The sequence below is a fragment of the Maylandia zebra genome, linkage group LG7, assembly GCF_041146795.1.
Source record: "Maylandia zebra isolate NMK-2024a linkage group LG7, Mzebra_GT3a, whole genome shotgun sequence".
Taxonomy (NCBI): Eukaryota; Metazoa; Chordata; class Actinopteri; order Cichliformes; family Cichlidae; genus Maylandia; species Maylandia zebra.
This window is the reverse complement of record NC_135173.1, coordinates 67,860,251-67,883,150: the sequence shown is the minus strand read 5'-3', so window position 1 is coordinate 67,883,150 and position 22,900 is coordinate 67,860,251. Positions and strand designations below refer to the sequence as shown.

The 22,900-nt window shown below is 43.7% G+C and overlaps 1 protein-coding gene across 1 annotated transcript in view; it reads left to right on the top strand.

Moving 5' to 3' along the window:
• LOC101470212 (neuronal acetylcholine receptor subunit alpha-7) overlaps positions 1-22,900 on the top strand; it is a 61,294-nt gene that overhangs the window by 24,431 nt on the left and 13,963 nt on the right. The window contains exons 4-7 of the mRNA XM_004572670.6: positions 1,202-1,311; positions 4,297-4,376; positions 6,005-6,172; positions 19,555-19,749. Of these exons, the coding sequence (XP_004572727.1) occupies positions 1,202-1,311; positions 4,297-4,376; positions 6,005-6,172; positions 19,555-19,749 (553 nt within the window). The remainder of the gene's footprint in view (positions 1-1,201; positions 1,312-4,296; positions 4,377-6,004; positions 6,173-19,554; positions 19,750-22,900) is intronic.

Here is a 22,900-nt window from a genome sequence, read left to right as displayed (position 1 = left end):
CTCTGCAACAGTTCAGCTCTCAGTGGAGTCCTCCGGGAAAAACATTTCAACTCAGTGACAGGAAGTAAACAAGATGAAGAGGGATGTGCGACTTTCAGTCACCACAGCCTCAAACCGTCAGCACGGACCACAGAACTCGGAGAAGCTCGGAGACGTAACGAGGGCCGAGCCTGCCGGGGAGCCAAGTATGCAAATGAGGCGATTCTTGGCGGCGCTCCGTCCTCTCAAACACCCGGAGCTAACAATGGCTGTTACATAAGATCCATCAATGTAATCTGGATTTCACCAGCTGAGATTTGGAGGTCAGGCAAACAGGAGCCAGCTGCTGCTCATCACACAGAAGAATCACATCTGTGTGATTTTACTGTTAGCCCATCATTTATGCAGGTTTCACAGAAATACAGTGAATTTGTGGAAAACCGTGTTTATTTTTATTTGAACTAATTTGCATTTTTCTGTGTAATTTTGAGTACGTATTATGTTAAGACATGCTTTTATTTTATTGATTTATTTATTTTCTCCCCCTTTTAATCTGCAATGGTTCAGTCCAGAATCTATTTGGGCTGTGGCTCAACCAATTAGCTGTCACCACCTCAACTGGTCAGCTGGTTTATTTGTGAAGGTGTGATTGGTCCATGTGTATTTTTTTTCTGTTTGCTGTTTTTTATTTAAAGATGCCGAAACGCGTCGGTCACTTAATAAATCTGTTCCCGGTTACTTTAAGCATCGGTGGAGTGTTCATGTCATCAAATGTTTACATACAAGTTTTTTTTAAGAAAGACCCAAAAACAGGACACATTAGCCAACAACATAAATATTATTTAAACCTGCAGGAGTGGACACGTTAGCTCAGCTGATCTGAAAAACAGAAATGTTGACCTAAAATAATATTATTGCAAAGCTGCTCCGTTCTTCAGCATGGAAACCAACACGTGTTAATGTTAGCATCATCATACTGGAGCCTTTTATGGTAATATGGCAGGAAAACTATAATACTGGCTATTGAAGGGGGCTAAAAATAACTGCTGTTGACGTGGATGACCTTCATGTGAAGTCTGACAATCACAGTGTCGAGATCCTGCTTTGTAACTCACTGAATGCACAGAGCGCCAAATAAAGTCTGCGACTCCACACAAACACATGTGGGTACGAGGTGGGTCGGTCCATTGGTAACATGGGGTTTTTGTATGCGTGTTTGCAGTACTGGACAGATTTCTACCTGCAGTGGAACACGTCCGACTATCCAGGCGTGACCAACGTCAGGTTCCCCGACAGCCAGATCTGGAGGCCCGACATCCTGCTGTACAACAGGTACCTGTGTGCTGCGGGAGAGCAGCCGAACCACTCGGTAACGGAGCCGGGAAGAGATTACTCCATCTTTGTTCTAAATGTATCCCAGTGTGTTAGCTGCACAGCTGATAACCTCTAACCCGATCTTTAGAGCAGGACGTACAGACTAAAGTTTCCTGGTGTAGCTGCCCCAAGTATGAAAAATGTCAGAACGGAGATGGAGCGTCACGATCGTTCGTCTTCTGGTTGATCTGCAAAGTTTCTGAAAGAAATCAATAAACCAGAAATCAGTTTGTCTCCTGGTGGAAGCCAAAGACATCTCTCAGTTTGAGGTTTTATTTCTTTGTTGCCGAGTCAGCCATCCTGTTATAGATGCTAAAGTTAGGCTCTCTCCTGTAAGCATGAACACCTCGCTGTTAACATCGGGGCTGTGGGAGGCTCTCTGCTGGTGGCGCTTCAGCTCATTAACCGAGCTGCAAAGTTTGATCCTTGGAAGTGGAGGGGGTGGGTGGTTGTCAGAGGGAATATTGACCCGGCTGGTTTTAATGAGGCAGACCCAGCTCACAGGACCAGAGCCTGACGGTGAATGATTATCAGCCAGTGGGTTCACTTTTACAGCAAACTTCCTGTCTGCCATTTCTGTTGGATGAGACCTTATAACATTTAGCTTTGCATCGCTGTACTTCAGTCTTATTACATGTTGGCTGGACACATTCATTGATACCAATACATCTGCATCTGAGCTTTTATTGGCAGATGGCTCCAGTTCTATGGGCAGAAATCTGTGCCATCAGAAACTGAATTTGAATAAGTTCGATTTGAATTTGAATTGCTCAGATTGAATCTGAATTGTAACTTGAATAAATGCTTTTGAAAACTGAATTTGAATTAGTCTAATTTGAAATTGAATTTTATATTTTGAAAATGAATTGATTTGCTTTGAAACTGCATTTTATCCTTTAAAAATTCAGCTCTCGAATAATTTCAATTTCAGTTCCAAAATTCAGTTTTTTGGAACTTACATCCGGTTCCAGTTCAAGAGCAGATTAATAGAACTACGTTTTACTAGCGGACTGAAAGTGTTACTGACGGGAATTTACAGCGTCTTGAGCTGAATTAAGACTTCAGAAGTCATTCGTCATGTCGAATGACCAGCGGATAAACTCTCAGGTTGGTAAATGTATTACATGTATAAGAACAAGCGTCATGTTAACAAATGATAGCCGTACGGTAACTTTTATGCTTATTGTAGCTGTTAGCTAAAAACGGTAATTTAGCGTAGTTTGCCCTGAATTCAGCTTTGACAAACAAATATGATCGACTGTTTCTAGTAGAATTCCAAAGTTGTCATCTTGGACCCTCTCAGAGTGCCCCTCTGTATGCTTGCAGAGACCCCTACAGTAGGGAAACATGCAAAACGGTGTCCAAACCTTTGTGTTTTAGCTTTATTTATGCCTTACACAGCATCCCAACTCTTTAGCTAACTTAATAACTTTAGCTAAAGTGAATAGTTAGTCTAATTCATTAGTGCAGCATTACTGGATTTGGCCAAATTTGGCCCGCGAAGCCATACCAAATTACTATCAGAGCTGGCCTACTGGTATTATACAGCTAATATATATATTGTTTAGTATTAAGCTTTGCTTGTTCCATATTCAGTTTTTCAGCAAAACTTGTTTGAGTCCATAAGAAAAGTTTCATTCTTATATCTGGAGGAAGATTTTTTTTTTTCTTCAATAAATATTAATGTTAGCCCACGACTTTGTTCCAGTTTTGAATTTTGGCCCACTGTGTATTTGAGTTTGACACCGCTGGTTCACAGCATCCTGCCATGCGATTGCATTTGTCTCTAACCATCAGGAACCCTCACGTTAACTTTTATCCAGTGGAAAAAAGTTAGCGTTCATCCTCCAGCTTCACTGTGCTAATGTTATGCTAACATAGCTGTGTCGCTAGCGATCACGTAGCACATCATTATATACCAGCTAGCCCAACTTCAGTAACCCTACAAACGTCACTGCTGTTTAGTTTCCTGTCTTCATTTATGTTGGAAGTGATAGCAGAGCTGTACGTTTGAATTCATAAATCTCTCAGTCAGAACATGCTATATCATGTTTAGATAGAAGCTAGCGAGCTAACTTCCTGCTAACTTCTAACTCTGTTAAACTTCATAAATCCTGTTTTCATGGATGCCTGGATGTTAAACTTAATTGTTACACCTGGTAAAGCAGCAACGCGGATATTGGACAAGCCTGATCCAAGCCGGCTCCACGCCCCGACTTGTATTCAACTGTTCCTGAAACACTGGACAGTCCACGAGGCCCACGTCCACGCCCCTGTGGGTCAGGAGTGTTTTGGGTTATGAGCAGGACCTACACAATTTAGGCAGGTGGTTTATTGTTGTGGTTGATTGGTTTATACTACCAGCATGTTCTATGTCTGCTCTGGGCTCTCCCTTCAATTAGTTCCAACAATAAAACCTCCACAGAAGGCCCTGAAAGATTTCTCTCTTCAGCCGTCAGAGCCGTCCCGGCGAGCTTCTCTCGCCGCCGAGGAACAGCTGACATGTTTGGAGCTTCTTCCCAGAGTCTGAGCTCCTTGTGGGCTGAGCTCTGATGAACACAGAGTGACAAGGAAGGACATTTAACAAGAGGAGTTTTGTAAACAAAACATTAAAAAGGAGAAAGTTCTGAAGCAATAAAGTCATTTAATAATAATATTTTTCAGCTCATAAGCATCACTGCAGGTAAAATGAACCCTGACGACGTCTGTAAGAATTAGTGGACATTATTTAAATATTAATTTTATTCGATGGAGATGTGGTTTGTTTCAGTGAAGAGTTTCTAATGAAGGTCAGAGGTATAAATACACAGCTCTGTGTGTCCGAGGCTGCACGTGTACAGAACACGTGTGTGCGCGTTCGGCTGTCGTCTTGATGAAACTATGATTTGCTCAACGCTCATGGCTGCTGACGGACCCTGACTGTGGATCTGTCTCTGCCCACAGCGCTGATGAAAGGTTCGATGCTTCATTCCACACCAACATCCTGGTCAACTCCACAGGCTACTGCCAGTACCTGCCACCAGGTAACACACACAAGCCCCTCCCATCAACAACAACTACACAGTCCTGAATTCACCTGTAATCACAGCTGTTTAACATTAACAGGAGTTTGTGGTTCTACTTATTCAATGATGCTGAAGTGACTACAGATTTATAAAAAGCTTCTCCATCCATCTAATTTCATAATTCAGGGTGAATATTTTTAATAAAAATAAAATGCATCCCTTTGTTTCAGAGTCTTTCACTGTTGTTCACAGTGTGATGGTGGAAGCAGCAGGACGTCACAAAGACTGGATTTTCAATTTTAAATCCGATGTTTGATTCAGATAATTAAACTCTGGACATCAAAGTGTGAATAGGCTGTGAAAAGCATTTTTATCAAAGTGTGTGTGTGTGTGTGTGTGTGTGTGTGTGTGTGTGTGTGTGTGTGTGTGTGTGTGTGTGTGTTGGTGGGGGCTTCAACATGAGGTCCCGAGGTCATCTGGAGGAGTTATGGTCGTGATTCACAGCCCGAGACTCACGTTGTCTTTTAGCGCGGCGCTGATTGAAAGATGATTCTGGGATGTTTGTCCCTGTTTTTAAATTGATTCAGTCACAAAGAGCACCGTGAAATGAGAAAAACTGATGCTTTACAGTAAAAGACAAACAATATGCATCTGCAAATGATTCAAAGCTGAACTGTAATGATCCAGAAGCAGAAAGGAAAGCCATCGTCCAATCAGAAATCAGTAACAGCTGTTTGGAGACCACAGTCCTGCTGGAGTGTCCTGGAGCAAACCTCCAGGATTACAATGTGAAACTAAAATTTGAGAAGAACTTGCGGGCAGTCCTCCTGCTTCGTTCCATCCACTTGGTCTAATGTAGCAGTGAAGCAGCGCGATGCTCCCACCAGCATGCCTGACAGCTGTTATGCTGGTCTCGGGTTTGACAGCCTCACCTTTACTCCTCCAATCAAACCTCTTGTTACTGTGGACGTGTGACTCAAACTTGAGAAATTAAAAACCTTTCAGAGCACCTTCAGCTCCAGCCTGCTGCCCTATAAAATAATCGAATCCATATTTGCCCCCGTGTTTTACCCCGGGTCTCAACCTCAGGTGTTCTGTATATTTAATGGTGTTTCTTCCTCGCTGTAGGCGTCAGCTCATGCTGCGGCGGCGTCCTGATTCCTCCCCGGGATCATTAAACATTCATCTTTTTTCCAGCTCATCCACGCGGAGTTAATGCAAAGCAAACAGCTGCGATGTGATTCTCCGAGGGAGGCTGCGCTCCTTTTCCTGTTTACATGAGAAATAACTTCCTTTTATTGCTTTCAGGTCTCTGCATCTGTAAAATCAATCAGTGGGTGAGGTTTGTCTTCACAGCTTGTCTTCTCTGTGACGGCGTCTGCGCTCACATGTGCTGCTTTCTGTTTGCCGTCTCTGTTGTTCCTGCGTTTCCCTCTTTGACCGGAGACCTCGTTGCTGCTTTGTGTGATTTGAAATAGATTTTGTGTCAAATACAAACTGTAATCTCAGCTGTGCTCACCGTCCCCCTCTTCCTTTTCCCTCGAGCACAGTAACAGCTGTCCTGTCAAGTCTTCTTCTTGTTTTTTTCCACCTTTGACTGAAGCTTGTTTTAACAGCACTCGTCTGAATGTCCGTCTCTGCTTCAGGAATATTTAAGAGCACCTGTTACATCGACGTCCGCTGGTTTCCCTTTGACGTGCAGCGCTGTGACCTCAAGTTTGGCTCGTGGACGTACGGCGGCTGGTCTCTGGACCTGCAGATGATTGAGGCTGACATCACCGGATACATCGCCAACGGAGAGTGGGACCTCGTGGGTAAGACACATCGGCATCTTCACACATGTAGAACAACAACGCTCGCGTGGCTTTGGATGCCGTCTGTCTCGGGTCCAGCTCCCGTCAGACCAAACCTAAAGCAGACTAACAAAGACCCGTCCTGTCCTGATAGACGTCTGCTGATATGTTTCCCCATCAGGCCTCTTTGATCAGGACTGCATGCACGAATCTAAGGTAATAGTAAAAGATGAGCTGGATGGAGGAAGAGCAAACAGCCTCGGTCCTGATCTAACCTGCAGCAGCTGGAGGATAAAACTTTTTGAGCTCATTTCACGGCAGGATTCCCACTGAGACAGTGAGCAGCAGCAGGTTCGGGGCAACGCAGACAAGTTGTTTTAATTAGTTTACATCCAGGATCTTCCTCCTGCCAGCGACAGCGTGTCTCCACCGGCTGTCTGCTGCGGAGGAACAGGGTTTCATATCGGCGCTCCCATCCAGCATTAACGCGTTGGTAATTAAATCCTCCTCCGAGCGCGGCGGCCTGAAGGGCAGGCAGCTCGATGACCCTGAAGCAGAGCCTCCGTTGTAATTGGCTCATTTTTATAACGCACAATACTCACAACACACCAGGTCACACATGAGCACTGATTGACATTGTATTATTTTATCCATCACTCTGCACGTGGGGAGTCCCGGTTCCTCCTGAACAGATGACACAGTTTCAGGTTTTAAGCTGCCTGATTGCCTGCGTGCTGCAGAGCGCTCAGGATCACCCGAGCAGCTCTGGAGGTTTACAAATCCATGTCTTTGTCTCGCCTGCAGCCTCCTCCTGCTGCCTCTTTGATCCGTACACAAAGCATTCCAAGGAAAACCAAGGAAGAGGCCGAGAAGTTGTGTGAAGTTCTTTAGTTTCAGATCCAAAGCTCCAGTCTGTTGAATATTGTGACTCACATGATATTTGACCAAACGCTTCATGTCCTGCTTGGACTCTGAGGCGTGCAGACGCCTTCCAGCACAGCTCCTGTTTTTAGGTGCTTGTACTTCTCCAGTGGGTGAGCAGGAGTCCCTCTTTAATTCACAGCGTTGTGTGAACATGTGGGACAAAGAAAACAGGATCACAGTTTTTGAAAGTCACCACAGCCAGCGGAGAACGGTCGATGGGTCACATGAGGTGGAAATCTGCAGGTCTTTGCAGATTTTTGTGAAATGCAGTAAAATAATTACCATAAATGAGAGAAAAGCAGCTACAGTGAAGAGCAGGAACCTTCTAGTAACCGCAGTGTGATGCTCAGAGAGCTCCTTGGTGTTTCAGGACATCTGCAGCTCAGCTGGACTCATTTCTACTGAAGACAACTGATTACAAAGCATCAGCTCCAACAAAAGGTAACAGTTTTAAAGGTTATTGGGGGAAGGCGGGGCTTCCTCTAGTGTACGTTGAAATAAAACGCGTCCTTCAGGTGTTCGGAGCATCAGCCAGGTTTAACGTCAGGGTTCGTTATGTGTTTCTGAATCTCTCTGAAGTATTAGATGGAGACAATAACTGTCTCAGCAGCAGCTTTACTCTCTGCACGCCTCAACAACAACAAAAACACTTCCTGTTTACGGCCCTCATGGTACTTCACTGCCCAATCAGAAGCCTGGAAATCCTATACTCGGATTCAATTCAATTTTATATACTGTAGCACCAAATCACAACAAAAGTCGCCTCAAGGCGCTTCATAGATACAGAGAAAAACCCAACAATCATATGACCCCCTATGAGCAGCACTTTGGGTCAGAGCAAACGTAGAAAAGGATCCTGGTGTTATTTGTCTCTCAGAAACAGTTCATAACTTCAACTCATCCATGTCACCTAAAAGGTAAACCTGTTTCTCCATCACAGCTCTGATGATCCAGTAAGGACATCTCCTGCTTTCATCTTCATGTTTCCCTCTCACCAGATAACCAAACCATATCATGACCAGCAGGTTTACAGCTGTGGCTCCAGCAAACATCAGCTGATGCTAGAAATTAATATTAAATAAATTCTAACAACAGCGACATCCGCTGGTTTCTGGCGCAAAGTGGGCGATAAACAAACAAGAGAGAAAAGCCGATCAGCTGATCATTGATCAGTTTCATGATTGAAGTAGCAACAGGAGAGAGAGGGGGGAGAATGAGAGGAGAAGAGGCAGCTGTGCAGCAAAGACACAGAATAACTCCAGCTTTGTCTTTTTCATTGTAGCTGAATTACGGGACAAACTGTTCCTTTTCACCTCAATAAGAAACGCGTAATATTTTCTCTGAATACCAGACGATTCTGTTTTTTATGGGACGGTTGGAAACTCTAATACCTAACCTTATAAATAAAATAAGATAAAACAAGTTCAACATCAGTAACATCAAAGCACCACCCAGCTGTATATAAAATCCATCATGCTAGCTAGTACACAGTACGAGTTATTGTAACTGACTGTAAAAAGTCAGCACAACGAAAATAAACTCCACCTTAACTTGGTTTATATCTGACTAGGGATGGGTATCGTTTAGGTTTTATCCGATACCAGTACCAAACCGGTACTTTTGAAATGGTGCCGGTGCTTAAACGGAGCTCAAACCGGTGCTTAAAGAATGGAGAACACACACTTTGTCCAAAAACCTCTCATGTTCAGCTGTGTTTTTTGTAAAAAGACAACAATGTTAGCCTTTTCTGCAGCTATGGGGCATATATATGGGCAGAAATCTGTGCCATCAGAAACTGAATTTGAATAAGTTCAATTTGAATTTGAATAAGTTCAGATTGAATCTGAATTGTAACTTGAATAAATGCTTTTGAAAACTGAATTTGAATTAGTCTAATTTGAAATTGAATTTATGGTTTGAAAATGATCATCACTAAATTGAAATTGAATTTTATATTTTGAAAATGAATTGATTTGCTTTGAAACTGCATTTTATCCAAAGTTGTCATCTTGGACCCTCTCAGAGTACCCCCTCTGTATGCTTGCAGAGACCCCTACAGTAGGGAAACATGCAAAACGGTGTCCAAACCTTTGTGTTTTAGCTTTATTTATGTCTTACACAGCATCCCAACTCTTTAGCTAACTTCATAACTTTAGCTAAAGTGAATAGTTAGTCTAATTCATTAGTGCAGCATTACTGGATCACCTCTGTTTGAAGTGATATAATATGATATACAACTATCACTGTGTTTAACTACCATAATAATTCTTAGGGTACTGAGTGCATGCTTAATTAGATTTTTTTTTTTTTTTAAAGCATACTGCTCCATTAATATGTTTGACAGGCTGAAGTTGTCGGGTCACCTCCTAAATCGACCATCTTTTACAGGAGTTTTGTGCCAGAAATGGAGTGTCCACTGAAGACTGAAGATACTGAATCTCTACGCCTTGCCATTGATCCCTCTAGTGCCTTCATCTAGACAAGAGACATTAACTTAACCACTCTCATATGCTCTGTACCTACATCACCTTCCCTGACAGTCGTAGCTTGGCTCATCTGAGGGTGAAATTATAAGAATGTGTTATTTTGCAAAGTGCTCTCTAGGGTTCCTAAATAAAATATGGCATTGAGGTCATTTCTTTTGAATTAATCCCTTCTTCTGAAATATAAGAACCTCTCCTGGTTTTAATGGCACTTTGGATTTCCTTACTTTCTGTTCCACTTCCAAACCCAAATAGATGCTGACAAGCTGCCACAGTAACATGGAAGAGGGAAAGAAGTTGGAAAGGACTACTACAAATAAACCTAATGCCTAACAATGTAAAATAAGAACAACAATAATAATAAAGATAAAAGATGAAGTAACAAGTTTTTAGTTTTTTCCAAATGATCATCCAGATGTCTGTGACGTGATGACAAACACCATAATGGAAGGCCTTAGTCATCACATGCTTAAACTCATCATATATTTTTGCATATGCTGAACAGGCAGTCAGACATGCTGTAACTGTGGGGTAGAAAACAGCATGAACACCATACGGCAGGGGTCTCAAACTCCAGTCCTCGAGGGCATGGAAAAGTTGCATGACACTTTGACCCTTGAGGACTGGAGTTTGAGACCCCTGTCATATGGAATATGACAGGTGTGGTTGAACTGCATGAAGACTGAAGCTTCTCTTCTCTTCTGGCAGGACAGGAATGTGGCCTTGTCCTGTGAGCCACTGTAAGGATGTACTTAGAGTAGAACTGGACTGTCACCAGCCTCAGGCTCTTCACCCTTTTCAAAGACAAAGCAGTCATTTAGATAAAATATTAGATATTGTTTACCTGTAAATGCACAAAGTAAATTTAGAAATGTAATTATTGTCAAGAGTGAACAAGCACTGATAGTGTAATCTACAGCTGTGGCCAAACGTTTAGAGAATGAGAAGTGTTGTTTGCTTATTTACAAAGTTTGCTGTTTCAGTGATAGTTGTATATCATATTATATCACTTCAAACAGAGGTGATCCAGTAATGCTGCACTAATGAATTAGACTAACTATTCCCTTTAGCTAAAGTTATTAAGTTAGCTAAAGAGTTGGGATGCTGTGTAAGACATAAATAAAGCTAAAACACAAAGGTTTGGACAGTTTTGCATGTTTCCCTACTGTAGGGGTCTCTGCAAGCATACAGAGGGGGTACTCTGAGAGGGTCCAAGATGACAACTTTGGAATTCTACTAGAAACAGTCGATCATATTTGTTGTCAAAGCTGAATTCAGGGCAAACTACGCTAAATTAGCGTTTTTAGCTAACAGCTACAATAAGCATAAAAGTTACCGTACGGCTATCATTTGTTAACATGACGCTTGTTCTTATACATGTAGTACATTTATTACCAACCTGAGAGTTTATCCGCTGGTCATTCGACATGACGAATGACTTCTGAAGTCTTAATTCAGCTCAAGACGCTGTAGATTCCCGTCAGTAACACTTTCCGTCCGCTAGTAAAACGTAGTTCTATTAATCTGCTCTTGAACCGGAACCAGATGTAAGTTCCAAAAAACTGAATTTTGGAACTGAAACTGAATGGTGAGAAGTGAAACTGAAATTATTCGAAAGCTGAATTTTTAAAGGATAAAATGCAGTTTCAAAGCAAATCAATTCATTTTCAAAATATAAAATTCAATTTCAAATTAGACTAATTCAAATTCAGTTTTCAAAAGCATTTATTCAAGTTACAATTCAGATTCAATCTGAGCAATTCAAATTCAGTTTCTGATGGCACAGATTTCTGCCCATACATATATGGTATCACTCTTGGCTGGAAGCTTAAACAATGGAAAAAACACAAACTTTGTCCAAAACCTCTCATGTTTAACTGTTTCCCACTTTTTCTTTGGTCATTTTAGCCTTTTTGGCCAGGGTGAAGGGAGTACCTGCCATCAAACAGGAAGACAGCCGCATGTAGCTATGATGATATTTGCTAGTTCACCTTACATGCATTAATGTAATAACGTGGTTAGCCTGCTCAACGTAAATTACACACGAACAACATTAAGCTACTCACGCAGAGAAGAACGGCTGCTGCTGCCATCATCCATCATCATTTCTGCTACACTGGCAGGGCTACGGGCCAGGACGCTCCTCTTCGGGTTCTTGGGGGATGTTGCTAACTCCGGGTCAGATAACAGGCAACCCACCCGCAGTAGATGCGCTCGGTGTGAGGTCTCGCAGCAAGCTATCAAATACGGTGCATTTCTTGGCTTTTAACAAAATGCTATGCGTCTCCAGGTGTTTCATCAGATTCGAGGTGTTACCTCCTTTGACAGCATCACAGTATCAGCTTAAAGCACTTGTTGCTGCTGAGTTTGCATCTTCTGCTGTGAAGTACAGCCAGACTTTGACCGCTTCGCTTTGGGCATTTTTAATCTGTAGCTCTAAAAGAACGTACATACCCGGGCCCGCCTACTATCCTCGGAAACGTAAAATGATTGGCTAGAATCTAAAGTATATGACATCTCAGGGGGGAAAAAAGCAGCAAAATGTGCGCTGCTTTTCGGTCTGGTTACTACCGTTTATGTCAGAACCGGTGCCATGATGGCACCGGATACCGGTACCCATCCCTATATCTGACCCAGATAGACTGCCGCCTCGGGTCTCTGCTCCACCTGCCAGCGTGTTGCATATGCTGGATTCCACCACTTGCTAATCAAAGGAGCTTGCAAAGAAAAGCGTCTGGACTTCTTTAAGTTGCTTGAAGACGTTTCACCTCTCATCCGAGAAGCTTCTTCAGTTCTAAGGTCAAATGGTGGAGAGTCCCAGATATAAACCTAGTGGGAGTAACCCCCCACAGAGGGACAAAAGGACCCCCTGATGATCCTCTAATCGCCTGAGCCAAGGTGGGAAACTGGGTGTGGGTCCCAATCAGCCAGAGTTTCGGGTGAGCTCATTGTGAAACCTGGCCCCACCTTATCATGTGAATTCCTGAGATCAGATGGCCCAGGATGTGAGTGGGCGTTAAGGCGTCTGGGAAGGATCTCAAAACTGGATTATAGATGGCAGAGAGTTGGTGTCGTAAACCCCGCCTCTGTTCAAAGATGGTCGCTCACAGTGGACATAGATGGCTTCTTTCACTCCTCTTTCAAACCATCTGTCCTCTCTGTCCAAAATGTGAACATTGGCATCCTCGAAAGAGTGACCTTTGACCTTTAGATGCAGATGGACTGCTGAGTCTTGTCCTGTGGAGGTGGCTCTTCTGTGTTGTGCCATGCGCTTGTGAAGTGGCTGTTTGGTCTCTCCAATGTAGAGGTCTGAGCATTCCTCGCTGCACTGTACAGCAAACACCACATTGTTAAGTTTGTGTTTTGGCGTTTTGTCTTTCGGGTGAACCAGTTTCTGTCTGAGCGTGTTGCTGGGTCTGAAATGCACCGGGATGTCATGCTTGGAGAAAACTCTCCTGAGTTTCTCTGATACACCGGCTACATAGGGGATGACAATGTTGTTGCGTCTGTCCTTCTTATCCTCCCTCGCTGGTGTCTGGTCTTCTTTTCTGTGCCTCTTTGCTGACTTTAAGAACGCCCATTTAGGATAGCCGCACGTTTTGAGTGCTTCCTTTACATGTGTGTTCCTTCTTTTTCCCTTCAGGCTTAGAGGGAACATGTTCTGCCCGGTGGTGTAGGGTCCTGATTACTCCAAGTTTGTGTTCCAGAGGGTGATGGGAGTCAAAGAGGAGGTACTGGTCCGTGTGTGTGGGCTTCCGGTAAACTTCGATGTTGAGTTTGCCGTTCTCTTCAATGTGCACAGCGCAGTCCAGGAAAGGTAATGTTACTGAATCTGTGGAAGCTCCACAATAGCCACCACCAAACAACAAGTTATTTTTTCACATCTCCCTTCATCTGGCCAATCCACCACCTTTCAGTGTTTATACCGTTACGGAAAAAAACGAAAAAACCCCCAAAAAACCCTTGGCCCATAAAAACGAAAAATCATCATCGGACATACCAGTCCAGCTATGACTGGAGGCCAAGGTAATGCCATCCAGAGTAAGAATCTGCTTAGATACCATATTTCTAAGCTTTTCAGGGCCGAGTACAATAACCTCAGTTTTATCTGAATTAAGAAGCAGAAAGTTAGCGGCCATCCAGGTCTTTATGTCTTTAAGACATTCCTGCAGTTTAACTCATTGGTGTGTGTTATCTGGCTTCATGGACAGATAGAGCTGGGTGTCATCTGCATAGCAGTGTAAATGTATGCTATGTCTTCTAATGATGCTGCCTAAGGGAAGCATGTATAATGTAAACAGAATTGGTCCTAGCACTGAACCCTGTGGAACTCCATAATTAACCTCAGTGTGTGAAGAGGACTCTCCATTTACATGTACAAACTGGAGTCTATTAGATAGATATGATACAAACCACTGCAGCGCAGTACCTGTAATACCTACAGCATGTTCTAATCGCTCTAATAGGATATTATGGTCGACAGTATCGAACGCTGCACTGAGGTCTAGCAGGACAAGCACAGAGATGAGTCCACTGTCAGAGGCCATAAGAAGATCATTTGTAACCTTCACTAAAGCTGTTTCTGTGCTGTGATGAGCTCTGAAACCTGACTGAAACTCTTCAAATAAACCTCTGCAGATGATCTGTTAGCTGTTTGACAACTACTCTTTCAAGGATGTTTGATATAAAGGAAGGTTGGAGATTGGCCTATAATTAGCTAAGACTGCTGGGTCTAGAGATGCTTTTTGAGTAAAGGTTTAACTACAGCCAGCGTGAAGGCCTGTGGTACATAGCTGATCATTAGAGATAGGTTGATCATATTTAAGATCGAAGCATTAATTAATGGCAGGACTTCTTTGAGCACTTTTGTAGGAATGGGGTCTAAAAGACACGTTGATGGTTTGGAGGAAGTAATTATTGAAGTTAACTCAGAAAGATCAATTGGAGAAAAAGAGTCTAACTTAACATCAATGGTACTAAGAGTAGCTGTAGATAATATTACATCTGTGGGATGATTACTGGTAATTTTTTTTCTAATGATAAAGATTTTATTTGTGAAGAAGTTCATGAAGTCATTACTAGTTAACGTTAAAGGGATGGTTGGCTCAAAAGAGCTCTGACTGTTTGTCAGCCTGGCTACAGAGCTGAAGAGAAACCTGGGGTTGTTCTTATTTTCTTCAATCAGTGATGAATAGTAAGATGTTCTGGCTTTGCGGAGGGCTTTCTTATAAAGCAGCAAACTATTTCTCCAGGCTAAATGATGATCCTCTAAATTTGTGACACGCCATTTCCTCTCCAGATTACGAGTCATCTGCTTTAGGCTACGTGTTTGAGAATTATACCACGACCAGTGATACTCTACCACAGAGCGAGCGAACACCAAGTGACAGCGCCACCAAGAGTCAGGAGTCAGCTCCAACGATAGATGCAGGAAAACCAACTCGGAATATTCAACTCATACTTGTTACTGCTCTGAGCGTACACATGTAAATATCAGAACATGTGAGCACCATATGGAACATCAGCAGCTCTATAACCCTCATAAACACCTCTTTGTGTATCAAATGACATAAATTTACTTCTACACATTTAGTTTGTTGGGATCTGGTCAGCTTGATCGTCACACTGGAGTTTTTATGTTAGGTTTTCGATCACGCCTCAAATGTGTTTAAAAATAATTTAACAAATCTCGTCACATTTGCCAAAACCCCGAGGGCGGGGTCTGCGCTGCACGCCTGTCGGCTTTTTCACATGTGACTGAGACCCGACAGTGAATACAGTCAATATGAAGGAAATCTGATGTCAGGTGACCTGAGTGATGCTGTCATGTCTGTTCGGTGACCTCTGGTCCAGAGCTCTCTGTCTCTGCTGTTGTTTCTGCAGGTGATCCAGCAGCGTCTCTGTCCTCTGTCACAGCTGTGGTTGCAGAGTGAGGATGAGCGCAGGGTTACCCAAAGTCTCAGGGGAGCCTCAGAGCTTCTGTTCAGTACAAACTGAAGAGAGAGACAGCTGAGGATGAATGCCGGCCTCCGTGGAGGCTTCCTGCTCAGCCAATGGGCCGTTGCAAGGGAACTTAATTGAAAAGTCCAACATCATGTTTCCCATTTACTCTCCTCCATCACCTAGCTGAGATTAAAACCAATGTAGTGAGCAATGTTTGCGATGTATAGGCAAATGAAACGCAGCCAGGCGTACTGCACGCCAGTTTTTATCTGCCACTTCCTCCAGAGATGAACCTAAAAGCGGAAAAGGACGAGGAGGAAGTGAAGGAGGGGCTACAGCACAGTACACAGTACCAATACAGCGACATCAGATATCAATGTTTTATTAAATAAATAAAGTATTCTGTAGGGGTGGGTTTTTATAATCGATTCATCGATTAAAATCGATTCTGGCTTGGATAACGTAAAATCGATTCATTAATTCATTGTGGGCGATCGTGGCTCAAGAGTTGGGAGTTCGCCTTGTAATCGGAAGGTTGCCGGTTCGAGCCCCGGCTTGGACAGTCTCGGTCGTTGTGTCCTTGGGCAAGACACTTCACCCGTTGCCTACTGGTGGTGGTCAGAGGGCCCGGTGGCGCCAGTGTCCGGCAGCCTCGCCTCTGTCAGTGCGCCCCAGGGTGGCTGTGGTTACAATGTAGCTGCCATCACCAGTGTGTGAATGTGTGTGTGAATGGGTGGATGACTGGATATGTAAAGTGCTTTGGGGTCCTTAGGGACTAGTAAAGCGCTATATAAATACAGGCCATTTACCATTAAATTCCTGAATCGATTTTTTAATATAAATTTATTTTGCCCGAAATGCCAGAATCTCAGGTGGCATCTCACAAAATTTCAAGAACCACCAAACAGCTAAGACAGTAAATGAGAGCATTTACTTGTGGATTCTGCACAAAGACTTAAACACACAGCGCGACCCGCAGATCAGAATCAGTGAGATGTGACTTTCTCACGGTCGGGGCTGAAAGCCGACAGCTCGCTGACTCTGATCTGTCGGCAGATCCGCGCTTTGTGTTCACGCCCTTTATGCGCTGATTCTAAAGCTGTTAGTTTGATCTCTCTCCAAACAATATTGACCAAACCAGCAGCAGAAGAAGATCCAAACGCTTCACATAAACATCGTCATGAATTCACTCTGACTTTCACTGTTTTGCTTCCACCGCGATGCACAGCTCTCTCTCTCTCTCTCTGTACTTCAAGAACAGTTTCCCTTTCTTCATTATTCGCTTGCTTGTTACGCACAAGTCTAACGTTGTTTACAGGCTGTCGGCCGCTGTTTTTTTCCCTTTTACATTCTTCCGAAAAGAGGAGTTGGCCGTCCGACTGCGGTCTGGAGTGTGGAGCCTTCCTGCTGCTGCGGAGTCGGGGCGGTCTGCCTCCCCCCACCGCAGGGAAAAGGGAAACACCACCTGGGTCTGGGTACAGTCCCCCCCTCCAGGGGCGGGGGCACCTAGACCCGGTTTGTAGAGTACGCTTGGGGAGTGTGATCGTGTGTACAGCGTCTCTTTATGTCTGTCTCCACGTTGGTTGAGTGTGGAGTAAGTACATATGAGAGCATGAGGGTGGGAATGGATGTTTGTATCTGTGTGTGCCTGTATGTCTGTGTCTATATGTCAGGTTGGGTGTCAGGCGCCACCTCTCTGGGGACACCTCAGGCCCTCCAAGGTTTGGAGGCCTATCTCCACCCACCACCACTTCCCCTGCCAGTGGCGGACTCCCTCAGGTGTCGGTGCGTTGGTGGTTCTTTGTGTCCGGGGATGGGCGTCCAGGTACACACCGGCTCACTCCTTGGCGGCCGCTTATTGGGGCCTGGAGCCTGGGGCTCGCTCGGGCCACTTCGGAGGTGGGGTGCCCCCGGCCTCTCGGCCTGGGGCTCGGTCACTCAGGCGCAGCTGGCTGCCGGCGGAGCTCACGGGCGCGTCACTGCAACTTCTGCTCCGCGGCTGCTGAGTGAGCCCTCATCTGGGACTCTCCTCAGCTCTTTCCGGGACAGTGGCACGGCTGCCCCTCTGTTGGTCTTCCTTGGTCTCTTGTGTTCTGGGGGCCTCTGGATGTCTGGAGTTTTGATCTCCTCCACACCTGCTTCACGCCCTGGAGGACGGGGCTGTGGCCCCCCCACACCCTCTAGCAGATCATTACATGAAGGAACCTTTTAAAAAAACAAAAAACAAGCGCGTCCATGCTCACAGGTGTACACACGCGTGATCACACCCACAAACTACACCCTTTTTGGCTCCTACCTCAAAGCACACTGTGTTCTGTTGATCTTATGTGCTGCACAATAATGTTTAACATTTAGTATTTACTGTCATATTCCCATATATCATTGTGATGTTGTTTATTCTATTACTCTTGTTCTCTTCTGCTTGCTTTCTTTTTTCTTTCTCAGCAGGTGATCCAGGTGATTGATATATGCATTTTTTTTTCTCTGCCCGTTCTGTTGGTTTTTGTCTTTTGCCCTTCTCCCCCGTCCCTCTTCTCAGCTGTTTCTCTTTCCCTCTTTCTTTCTCCCCTTCTTTCCCCCAGTCAAGTCTGTCCCGTATTCAGTAAGTGAAAATAAAATAAACAATAAAAGGTGAATCAAATGGACCATTACGGCAAGGCTGGGATGGTCAATTTGGTAAAGTAAATCCGTTGGGCATCTTTCTTTGCCTTTAGACAACAATTCTGATGCAAAAGAGCCAAACGGGACAGGCCAAAAAAAAACAAAAAAAAAAAACAAACATTCTTCCGAAAAGAAAACCTCATTTCTGCTGTTCAATACTGAACAAATTTAAACTTTTTAAAATTATTCAAAATGAAAAACGCTTAACCGCGTCTCTAATAAAACCGCTGTAACTTCAGAGGTAACGTTCATGTGTTGATTAATGGTTTTCTTTCGTTTTTGATGTACTGCAGAATACTTTTATAAAATCCAGGCCAGGAAAATTACCTTCATGTGTTTCTGTGTTTTATCTTCAGCTACTTTGACACAAAAGCCTCTGCTGTGATGCTCACACCTGTGATAAAGTCTTGCGTGTGTCAGCTTCCTTTTTATAGATACAAAAATATGTAAATGTGCTGATCTGAATTATAATATTTCTGACTGTCAAAATTTCCCAGATTTAAATCGAATCGTGGATCGAATCGATTCGGGACCTTGTGAATCGGAATTGAATCGATTCTAGAAATCAGTGACGATACCCAGCCCTAGTATTCTGGGAATTTTATTATCATTTTCTGACACAGGCGCTGCATCCATCATCGTGCTCTGCTGATAAGACCTGAACAAAGACCTGAAGCAAAACTAAACACACTGAACATCGACCACAAGGCTGTCAAAATAAAACAGGAAAAGGGCAGACTAAGATACACGAATAGGGGAACAGGGAAGTGACAGTGCGAGACGAGAGGTGGAAACGGCTATGGACGAACGCACGCGACAGATCGAGGAGGCGTGGACTAAACACGAGGAGGGGAAAACGGGGAAAACCCAGACACACAAACAGAGACACACAGAGAGGAGACAAGTAACTAAACTGATGCGTGACAGAGACCAAAGCACAAGAAAAGTCAAAACGTTGCGTTCAATGAGCAAGAAACATGACATTAACACATTTATTAGATCACCTGGGATAAAAACAAGAAAACACTAATATCTCTGAAGCCTGTGAGAAACTGTTTTAATGATGTTTCTTGTTCTGTAAATACATACATCATCAAAGCACTTGAATTTTTCTGCTTTTTTGTAAAAAGGTACATTTTAAAAAACGTGGATACAAAAATGATTAAATTTTAGCATTAAACTGCTAAGTGTAATCATTAAACGTTTGGCTTCATGATTATAGAAAACAAGTTATTTTATCATTTCCAGTTGAATATTTTTGTCATGGGTTTGAATTCAAAGACATGCTGAGATATGTTGATGTTAGAGGGGCAGCAGATCATTTTCCCCTCAGAGGAACGAGGTTTATGGTTTCTTTGACGTCACCGTCGGTGTTTTCCTGTTTGTGCGCAGAGGTTCCTGGGCGGAGGAACGAGCGTTTCTACGACTGCTGTAAGGAGCCGTACCCTGACGTGACCTTCACCGTGGTGATGAGGAGGAGGACGCTCTACTACGGGCTCAACCTCCTCATCCCCTGTGTCCTCATCTCCACCCTCGCCCTCCTCGTCTTCCTGCTGCCCGCCGACTCCGGAGAGAAGATCTCCCTGGGTGAGCGCTCAGCTCTCTTTATCGGTGATGACAGTTACTCCGATTCTTAAAGTACTTCCTCAAAGACTTTCCAGACTAGTAAAATTCACACACTGTGAGAGTGTTCAGTGTGAACAGAGGCAAAGGCACAAGATTACAGAGAAAAACCAAATGAGCAGCGCCCGGCGGCAGCAGGGAGGAAAAGTCCTTTTAAACAGGAAGAAGCAGAAACAGACTCAATGCTTCCACCTTATTGTGAGCAGAGCAGCAGGAACAGTCCAACATGAAGGAAACAAAGCAGGATGGAGATAAGGCCAAAACACCGAGTCACACAAAGGCACAGAAATGTGCTCTGATCTGAAAGAATACATTACTGGAATATAGATGTAACGTGTTTTCATTCGAGGTCGTTACCTGTAAGATGTTCTGCTTCTCCTGTTTGAGCTTCAGTTCGATGTTTTGCTGAAATTTGCACCAGTCAGAAAACGATGTCACAATTAAACATCCTGTGTAGAAAGATAAACTCTGTGAAATAGCCCAAGACTGCACATATTCTATAAATATAACTTTAGCACAGTCGGGTCCATTATACTCTCGCTGAAGTGGCCCTCGCCCATCTGGAACAGCGATTACCTGACAAAAGAGAGTCGCCCGCTAATTCTGTTCACATCCACCTGATATTCACCTTCTTCTGTTGTGAACATGTTGCATGAACCTTTCTTTAAAGACAGACGCCGCTCAGTCCCAACACTAGAACTATAACTGGAGACTGGAGGATTGTTTATGAGTAAAGTTAACCCTTTAAAACCGGTCGGAGCGGGCACGCTCCGTTTTGCGCAACTACTTTTAAATCCTTGTAGCACTGCAACCGCGTAAGCTAGCGCAATAAGTTTTTTTGCATATGAAGCCGGAGGAGTTGTACTTACATCTGATGCCATCAGCTTGTCCTCGGTCACAGTTTCCTTCCACATAAAGCTTTGCAAAAACTGCATAAAAAGCACTTGCAGCAACGAAAACATAATATTCCAGAAACACGCTTTGCCGCTCCGATCAGCTGTTTGTAACACTTCCTACGTTGGAATAGACGTCAGCGCAAACTTTTCCATGTCCGCCATGACCTGCCCGAAACCGGAAGTGACGTCATTTTCGCTGAAATGTAGTTTTTTACCATCAGGACCTTATGAGCCTATACTGGTGTTTTTAAAAGTTATCTTTGACTTTATGACTTTCTGTGTCGTTTCTGGGATGCTTAGGACTCATATTGCACTGCTGGAAATAGTTTATTTTGATGCATATGCTGTTATTTTGCAAATTTGCATTATAATATTTATTTTCGTTTTTCCTGCAGTATATAAAAATTGGTGTATTTCAAAAATAAAACTATGAAGACACTCAAAATAAATTTCCTGTGGTGGGAAACTAGTTTGTGCAACTTTTTTGTATTTACAGTTTTGAGGGATAAGCCTCTTAAATTTCTCTAACTAGAAATATATGTTAAAAAAAACATTAACGATTTTCATTTTTTTTGTAGTTTATTGCACTTTTTTGCAATTTATGTAATTACTATGCACTTAATGCAGACATATTATTAAAATTTGGGCTATAATGATTGTATTGATGTATAGCAACTTGAAATGCTCCCAAAAATGGCTCCACAGCATGTAAAAATATAATATAAGCTCTGGCAGACTTGGTTCTATGGTAGGACTTAAAGGGCTAAGGGACAAAAATCATTCCTGAGCTTCTCTCTGTAAATCGCTCCCTGGAAATCTGCGCGTTAAATCATTGATTGAACGATAAGGAAAGAAGGATGCAGGAGAGAGGATGTCAGCACAGGAGGACATGAAACACGTGAAGCGATGTATGTCATCAGATCCAGTTTGCCTCGTTGGTGTGAACTGAACCGGAGGGTCATCGCTGATGAGGGCTGCGTCTCTGCGCATCTTTTAAAGCTTTCTGTTGAAAGCAGCACTTGAACTGACAAATGAAACCAGAAGCGTGTGCTTCGTTTTTCCTGACATCCACAAGGTCGTGTACCATGGATTTATCCCCCAGAGAGAGACTGTCGCTGTGGAGTTCTCCTGTAATGTCCCGCGGCATCTAAGGGAGACGCCTGAAAGGGCCGGGGGTTTCTATCACACTAACACGACCTTCAGTCACCACCGCCACGAAAAACACTCACAGAAGGAGATCCAGCAGCCATCACAGAGGGACGACAGCAAACACGGTATGACTCCAAGAGCAAATCACAAAGAGCAGTAAAGTGCTCTGCAGGTGTGAGATGATGGTGTTCAGGTGAAGCTTTCTGAAGGCCTCACATCAGAGCAGAAACGAGAGATTTCTGAACAGCTGGAAGAATCAGAAAATATGTTTCTGTCATTTTTTCAGGCTGGTCCTTACAAATATCCGTCCTAGCAGTATTCAGTCTCTCAGGGGGATGGCGGGGGTGTTTTGGACACCTGCTTCGTCCACTGAACCTGACATGACTGATGTCTCAGAGTCGATATTCATCAGCCATAAAACGTATTGGAACAGGGAGTTGGAGGTGCCAGCAGGCCTCCAGCTACTGACGGCAGACACGGCATCTTCCCCTGGAACTTTAATTTACGCTCTTAATCAAACTTGAATGTCAAGAGGGCCATCACTCTTCACATCTCCCAAAGTTCATCCGACTTTCACTGAGCCAGCGGGTCGAGACTAAACAGGACCGTTCACACATCGTCTCTGCAAAAGCAGACTGTAGGAAGGACTCCACCTGGGAGGAAACGGTGCGAGGCCGAGTTTAATAAGAAGAAACAAGGATCCAAACAGAATTCTCACAATATTCATGCGAGACACGGCAGATCGTTTTAGCCTCTCAAAGCAGCGGCCGCGCTACAAGGGGATTCATTCGCTTTGTCATAATCTGTGCCCATCGCTGCAATCCCAACCCATCATCATAAGTGAGAACAGAAAGGCATGAAAAGGTAATGATGGATTTCACTTACTCCAGCTTTAAAGTCGCTTCTTATATGAATGAGCAGCAAATAGTGATGAATTTGAGCTGTGGATGAGTCTGACAGAGACGCTAACCTGGAGCCTCGTTAATGGAAACCAGCACATTAGATCCTCCACATTTCCAAAACGGTTCGAAACAAACGAATAAGCTTGTATTCAATATACAATTATAAAA